Source organism: Synchiropus splendidus, chromosome 18, assembly GCF_027744825.2.
Source record: "Synchiropus splendidus isolate RoL2022-P1 chromosome 18, RoL_Sspl_1.0, whole genome shotgun sequence".
Classification (NCBI taxonomy): Eukaryota; Metazoa; Chordata; class Actinopteri; order Syngnathiformes; family Callionymidae; genus Synchiropus; species Synchiropus splendidus.
The window spans coordinates 14,696,406-14,704,334 of record NC_071351.1 but is presented as its reverse complement, the minus strand read 5'-3'; the positions used below and the strand labels follow the sequence as shown (position 1 = coordinate 14,704,334).

The 7,929-nt window shown below is 43.8% G+C and overlaps 1 protein-coding gene across 2 annotated transcripts; it reads right to left on the bottom strand.

Annotated features, from left to right (window-relative positions):
* Positions 1-228: 228 nt before the first annotated feature.
* prpf6 (PRP6 pre-mRNA processing factor 6 homolog (S. cerevisiae)) lies at positions 229-6,577 on the bottom strand. Of its 2 annotated transcripts, none has more exons than XM_053849171.1 (21): positions 6,375-6,577; positions 5,795-5,957; positions 5,603-5,721; positions 5,449-5,527; positions 5,128-5,304; positions 4,613-4,741; positions 4,424-4,518; positions 4,162-4,318; positions 3,840-4,002; positions 3,654-3,772; positions 3,365-3,583; positions 3,112-3,234; positions 2,919-3,040; positions 2,693-2,831; positions 2,473-2,592; positions 1,811-1,987; positions 1,612-1,745; positions 1,380-1,471; positions 938-1,052; positions 741-867; positions 229-618 (listed from the first exon to the last, which is right to left on the bottom strand). In XM_053849171.1, the coding sequence occupies exons 1-21, from the start codon at positions 6,548-6,550 to the stop codon at positions 466-468; spliced, it is 2,898 nt and encodes a 965-aa protein (XP_053705146.1). In that variant the 5' UTR covers positions 6,551-6,577; the 3' UTR covers positions 229-465. The 2 variants fall into 2 exon arrangements, with proteins under 2 accessions (XP_053705146.1, XP_053705147.1); XM_053849172.1 differs by having other exon boundaries at positions 5,603-5,689; positions 6,375-6,523.
* Positions 6,578-7,929: the final 1,352 nt, after the last annotated feature.

Sequence of the window (7,929 nt, the reverse complement as noted above, 5' to 3'; positions counted from 1 at the left end):
GGAATTTCACCAAAATCCAGTCGCATCCAGACCAGGCAATCAATCATCACAACGCTTTCGGTTTCAGCGGAGTGAACTCAGATGAAGCAGAGTTCATTTAGTGGATGCTGTGATCCAACTATTTAACTCTTTAGGGATCAGAAATCTGCAGAAGTGAATAGTGTTTCACACCAGCGCATGTCTAACAGCTTTTGTCAGGTAGGCTTTTAATAAAAGTACGAATGAATCAAGCGTGGTGCTGCATTTGTTTTTATTAAAAACGTGGAACTCAAACACAACTAAACATGTCTTGCTCAGTTTACAGATGGTTTCTAGCCCAATCCATTTGAATTGAATTTCATTTTCATGATTGACATCATCCAGGACTCGATCACAACCATAGATAACAGAATGAACAAAGCATCAACAAAAACTGGTTTCTGTGTTCTGGCCAACTACAAACTTCAGGTTTGAATCCTCCTGGAGTTAGAATGTGTTCTTGATCTTGCTGGCCACCTGCTTGAGAATCTCCCCGGTCTTCTTCTGCCAGTTGAGGACGTGTTTGGACTCGGCGCACCACAGCTCACCGTGACGGGGTTCTGCATTCTCACAGCGCTTCCGTACTTCTTCCTGTTGTTCCTGATGGAGAGAGATGAAGTCCGTTAAACATGAAGATTTATTTCTTGCCTGTCTCCTCCATGCAGCAACCACATACAAACGGTGTCAAGAACAATTAAGCTGAGAATCATCTCCAATCTTACTGTGCTTCCGTGTTGCATCTCAAACTTATAGAAGAGACACCAAGCGTCTCCGAGGTCCGGATCAATCTTCACGGTCCGGAGGAACCACTCCCTGGCTTTGGTGATCTTGCGCTCGCTCCAAAACAATCTGGAAGACGGGAATGTGAGCGTGACCAGAGAGGAAAACCTTTCCCCGAATTCGAGCGTCAGAATCATACTTTGCAACTGCAAGCAGGACATGGGGGTCGTGTTCACACTTCTTCAGCGCATCCACGCTCTTGGTCCTCCTCTGAGGTCTGGCCTCTAACAACACTGCCTCGGCCCACAGGATGCCTTGCAGAGTAAAGGGAGCAGAACAAGACTAAATAAGGACAATCAAATCCAGCCACACAAATTTAAATACAAACAGCGTGACATATTGTTTCTGAAGCTTTAATACAATGCAAAGCTAAATGCAGTTTTACGAAACCAAGCTAAAGGGCGCATGTTATCACTCCCCTCTAATTGCAGTTAAGTGCTTGGCAAGAGAAGCAATCACACACACAGATGTTAACACAGATACACCCATAAAAACAACAACAAAACATCCTCGCGAACACGTCGCACATACGGATTTTCCCAACAAATGCATCTTCAGATTCCAAGAAAGCAACTGCCCACCTGAATTCGGACATTCCTGCAGAGCTTTGGCCATGAGTGTGTTGGAAATATTCTTCATCCCAGCCCGGTACTCCAATCTGACTGACTCCAACCTGAATAGGCAGAAGAGAAATGTTTGATCGTTCTCGCGACGCCAAGAGGCGGTGAAGAAAACCCAACAGAGGGATTAATGGATGAATACATTATTCCTCACTCTTATCTCAATCGAAATGATTGAAGGGCATTTCCTCACCACAGCTCAGGGGACTGGGGGTTCTTGAGGCGAGCCTTCTCCAGGATGGACCTGGCTCTCGTCAGCTGACCCACGCCTTCTTCAAGACGTGACAGAAGCAACCAGAGGGAGACGGACTGAGGGCACTTCTTCAACTGCAACACAAGATGCTTTTAGAGCCACTGACATCTGCACTCTTGACGTTCCACACTGCACCTACCCCTTGGTTGTAGGCTTCTCTTGCTTTTTCCAAATGCTCACACTGCTCCTCAATCTGGCCCCTCATCATCCAAAGCTTTGGAAAGTCTTCATAATGTTTCAAAGCCTCTGAGCACAAATCCTGAGCTGCTTCGATGTTGCCCAACACCCATTCCAGTTTCACTGACTTCATAAACACCTGCAGGGTGTACAGAAGACAAATATTTTACAGGCGGAAGATATGCATTCGCACAAACCACAAACTTTGGAGTTGGAAAGCGATTAGATTTCACAGGCTTCTAATAACAACCAAGAGCGTTTTAATAGGGCAGAACCACAATGATTTACTGCCTCTCTGGAGCAGCTCTGTTGATCTTCCTGGCAATCATACTCATGCGTCAATTCATACTTGCTGCCTTGGATACACAAACAAATATAACACTTGTAACTGAAGAGTCGCAGGATGCCAGATTAAAACAGTAAAAAAAACAGGCGGTTTTGTTAAGAGACAAGTCTGGACAAGATAGCATTTGTAAACAACGAAAAAGTTGTGGGTCCACTTTAAGTGTGTGGAGGAATACAAGAGTACTTTTATACATTAGGACAAAAAAGTAGAGCACATGCTCAAGAAAAAAGTGAAACATCCAAGTGTCTTTTTAAAACCATATGATCCTACTAACGCACCCTTGCTGTTGGGGCGCTGCTCCGGGCTTTGGCCAGCAGCCGGCGGGCTCTCTCGTATTCGTTGTTCTCAGACTCCAGCTTTACAGCAGCCAACCAAATCTCCTCACTGTTGGGGTTAGCCTAAAACAACAGGGACACAGGGGGGAGTCTTAAAAGATGATTTCACCATGTGATGTGGACGACATTTATGCCATCTTAAAAAGAAACATCAAGACTTCACCTGGAAGGCCAGCGCAAGGATGCTTCTGGCTGCAGGGACGTCTTCAGCCAGCCACTTGGATTTCGCTCCCATGAGCCAAAGCACTTCTGCCTTTGGACAATGAGCCACCGCCCTCTGAAGAAGGGCCTCCAGAGACTCTCTAAGGATGATCAATAGCACGTGTGAGAGGATAGAAAGCAGACCTTAAAAAAGCGGAGTAAGAATAAAGAGAGTATTTTATGATCACCTTGTGCCGTGATTTTTCTCGAAGTAGGCAGCCCTGAGCCAGACGCTCTTTTTACTGGGGAACACCTGCAAAGCATGTGCGTAGATCGCCCTTGCACACTCCAAAGCTCCATGAGCAACGCACTGGAACACAAAAGGAGTAAAAATCACTGTCATGGGTCTGGGCCACGTATATGGGTCTCAGTCACACATACACTATCAGCGTCTTCCATCCAGGTGTGCTTCCGATCTTCCTCGTCAATGCCAATCCCGATGACAGCTCTGATCACGGCCTGACAAGTTGCCACACTGCCTGCTTTGTCACATTCTTCGGCATCCTACAGAACATTACACCGTCATTCAGCAGCCATGTTCAAATAATATCAGCACTGCAGTTACTTTCAATACATCCCAGACAGAAACGACATCACTTGTTTTCAATCTGTATTGACATTAAAGTGTTCTCACTGTGATCCACTGTTCTCTGTTGATTTCCACGCCGTTGGCACGAAGGGATGAGATGGCTCTGTCAATAATCTTTTCCACCATCTGAGTGTTGCCATTGGCCTCCTCCAACTTGGCAGCTGTGATCCAGATGTGGCGATCAGTCGGGATGTTTTCTCGAGCCTTGTTGAGGACGCGCCTGGCGTTCTCGTATGTCTCCAACCGGGCTAACGCCAACCAGAGCTAAAATAGATACAACACCTGTTTGTAGTTTGAACTATGTGATGGTGCAGTCTGACATTGGTATCAGTACCTCTACACTTGAGGGACAACATTCTACAGCTCTGCTAAGCATGATTCTAGCATCCTCCGGCTCCTCCAGCTCTACAGCCGCCTTCCACAGACGCACTGATTTGGACACATTCTCCAGGGCTGAAAAGTGCATTATAATATAGTTGAACATTTGAGACAACGCTGGGAATTATCGCAAGGCGCTCACCCTTCCGTAGGACTTGTTTCTTGGCCCGCACATCCGTCTCCAGCTCTGCCGCTCTGATGTAGATCCGTACAGATTGTGGCATGTGCCGGACGGCCTGGGCAACCACAGCTTTGGCCGTGTCTCCTGGCTGAAGCCTAGCTGCTTCCAACCAGACATCCTCACTCTGAAGCGCACATTAAAAAATGAAACACTTATCGTAAAGACATAAAATACCTTGGACAATCAGTGCAAATACATTATTCTACATGAGTAAATGTAATAAATCACTGTAAATATCGCACCAATGAATAGACCGTTTGACTGCCTGAACATCACAGGTTACCTTTGGACACATTTCTGTGCCTTTCATGATGAGATTCCGGGCCACCTGAAGTTTTCCAGTGACCTCTTCCAGCCTGGCAGAGGCGATCCAGGCAGGCGGGTGGTGTGGATTTGTCTCCCTCACTGACTTCAGCAACAAGCGAGCTTTCTTAATGTCACTGACAAGAGAAGCATTGTATAATAAAATCGTAGAAAAACAGACAACAATATTGTTATTATTATAAAGATATAAAGAAAAAAAATCACATTAAGTATATAGTCACCTAATATCTCCTCCATGTGTGGGGATCATAGAATTGAGGTCTGTTAAGTAACCTTTCGGGTCCACAACAGTTTGACCACTGACTGAGTCGGACACCTGAGAGAAGTAACAAAATAACAGACTTACTTGAAGCCACTGCTCCAGGTGTTGCACTTAAACCATTGAGAAATCAAAAACAGACTTGTATTACCTGACTGAGCCTCATGTCCATAAGTGTGTTTCTGGCCTGGCCGATCTTTCTCATGTCCAGCTCTCCTGACCCAGGTGTCATCAATCCAGGGGTCATGTTTCCAGGGTAAGGTGTGTTCAAACCACCGAGCTGCGGAGGGGAAAAAAGTAAGAAAACTCCTTTAAAGAGGATATCAAAACCATCTATCACCTAGCTTCTGTCTTGAAGCAAAGAAAAAAACGTGGCACATGCAGGCAGATCAGATTACATTTTAAGTTTCCAGAAATGTTCCCAGTAACTAGAAATGCTGCCAGGAAGAATAGTGTTTTAGTAGGGAGATCAAATTTAAGGGGTAAAAAGTGCTTTTGTACTTATGTCACACTTTGTCTTTACAAATGTGAATTGTCAATTCAAGAAAGAGATACATTTAAAATGGAGATGAAAGGGAAAATTCAAAGTAATGTTTCATTGCTCATAGGTCAGCAATTTAAACAGCATGATTTTCACAGGGATGCGTTCACAATGAGTATACAAACCCCCTGCAGTGGATCAACTGATGCATGGTTCTCTCCAGTCTGGAGGTGTTTTGAGAAGAAGCTGTCAGGGACCGGGGTGAGTTTTTCATAGCGTGGATTCCTCTGTCGTTTATTTCTGGCATCCCCAACCTCTGGGATGCTTAGCCACTCTTCCTCTGACACCTCAGCTAACTTCCTCTGTTTGAAGAAAAAAGTGACAGTTCAACAGTTGAGCAATGTTTGAAAGGAATACATGGGAACTAAATAACGAAACCTAAAATAACAAAGCCATACCAATCGTTTGAATTTACAAGTTCAGTTAGAGATGATGAAGCATTTTACCTTCAGATCTGAGAACTGCTGCTGGATCTTGGGTCGCTCCATACGATACTTCTCAATTTCTTCCTTTTCTCTCAGCTCCCTAATACATGAAAAAATTACATGTTAGATAACTGAAGTGACTGGGAGTGAAATGAGGTATTCAGAAACTCCATACCGTCTTTCTTTGCGGCGTTCATCCATCCGCTTGTCCAGGGCACAATATATAGCATCTGCCTCCTCGTCATCTTTCTCGTACGGTCCACTGGAAAACAAGCTCCCAGCGTAACCATTGAACTACAGAAAGATCATGCATAATTTATTCAGAAAAATCAATCTGATTTGTTTTTTGCAAACGACAGACACACACCTCATCATAGTTGGTGTCGTTGAGATCTTCATCATCATCATCCTGGCTCTTTTTCATTTGGTCCCCAACAGTCCTTTTTCCTGGTGGGGCATGTCGATCGTCGACTGGGTCATTGGCATCGCGAGCAGGACCAATATCCGAACGGGTGGTGAAACCAGTAGCACTAAACAAATGTAATACATTATCACACAGTTCTCAAGAACAGATTTTTGCAATCAACCTCTCTAGAGAAAGCTACTAGAGAAATAAAGACCAACCTTCCAAAAGAATTTACACACTACCTGATACCTGTGTCCAACTGAAATGTATTACAAGTAGACTACTTAAGATATGTGACAGCTCATGACACTATTTCCATTTGAATAGGCAAAAGAAACGCTCGCTATTTTTATGAAGACTGTAGTAGGAATTTCGACTCCTACTTTTTAGGTTAGCTAAAGACGAAGTACGCGTCAATGTTTCATGAGAATGGGAAATGAACATGTGGATTAACCGTAAAAATTATTCAGATTCAAGCAACTTTTCATTCGTGGCAGCTTATTTCCATGCAATTAGCATCATGCTAATTGAGTTAGCTCACCCTCGACCGAGACCAGGGACGTAACCCAGAGGAGCGGGCATCCCCAGGAACGGCTTCTTCTTTTTCCCCATTAGTGGTGAGGCGAGGGGCATCACCGGGGGTCCACCACTCGCCCCAGCCGACCCAGCCCCCTTGGGGGCCGCTTTAGGCGCTTGTTTAGCCGCAGAACTCGCCATCGTTGCTCAAACGACGAGGTCCTCCGACACCGGATGAACAACAACAGCACATCCGGTAAAGACAGAAACGCCCGTCTTTTTTGGCGATAGCGCCCCTATCGGACGTAAGTTTGATATCACTTGACTCATCACGATGCTTTGTGATAAAAAGAATAAAAGATGAATTCCAATATAATGTATTCCTAAAAACGTCTTGTACGGTTTTATAAATTATTTACTATATATGAGGTTCGATCTGTCTTTGGAGTGACGTCAGTATTGGGCGCAAGATGTCGCTCTTGACATCCAGAACAATAAAGTGAGGAACAATAAACCCCTCTCATAATAAATCTCATCGCATATCAGACATTTAAATGCATTTCTAAAATACCACTTCATAAAAATGCTGATATTTAGTAGTAATGTTCATATTTCCTGAGTTTAGTCCAGAAACTGTCTATGAATAACTTGACTGGATGTTAGACAATGACTGGTGTTTAAGAGGTCCAATTACATTTCATTGTATGTGCAATAAAGCATAGCATTTCAAAGATGAATCTCTGAAGGGGCCATTTATCAATTAGTCTGAATAATGCTCCGCTTCACGCGTCTCTGACTGCCAGAGACTTTCTTGATCTTCATAGCCCGAGGACAGACATTAATCCTCTCCTTCATGACTGCTAAACATGTTAAGATAACATATAGTTTTCACTGATGACGACCAGGGCTTGTTTCATCCTGTGGTTATGAATCTAGTGGTACTGAATTATTGCTAATTCATTTCATCAATTGGCCCTTAGGAGCCGCTTGCAATTGACTGTATCGGCTTTGTATAAAACAATGTGTCCAATTGTTTTGAGATAAATGGCCCATAAGTTGAATGAAACAATTCTTGCATTTTTGTTACACAGGCCAATATCTCCTATCTGTGTCAGGGGAGCAGGAATCCTTCGACCTCTCTGGGTCAGCTGATGACCTCTTGGTATCAGAAACAAGTCAATGACAGCAAATAATGGATGCGCTGGTTGCTATAACGTTCCTCTTTCAGAATACTTTTCTATTTATATGAGCACTATTATACATGGATGCATGCCTCCATTCATGTTTATCCAGGACGTATGAAATGGCATGCGAAGAGGGGGAAGGGTAGGAGCTTAACTGCAGTGCATATTTCAGCTTTATTTCATAAACACAGCTGCATGAAACCAGGTGTCAAGAGTCCTTGGTCTTATTATCTGCTTGTTTCTTTTTAATGAACATGAAAATGCATATTCATTTGAGGTATGAAATTTGCTTTAGATTTATGGCGCGAAAGAAAAAATATCTCAAAACTTTTAATGACCATTTTGCTCTGTTACACCAGTTTCCAAGATTCAAAAGTAGTGGAAAGTCGCCCTTTG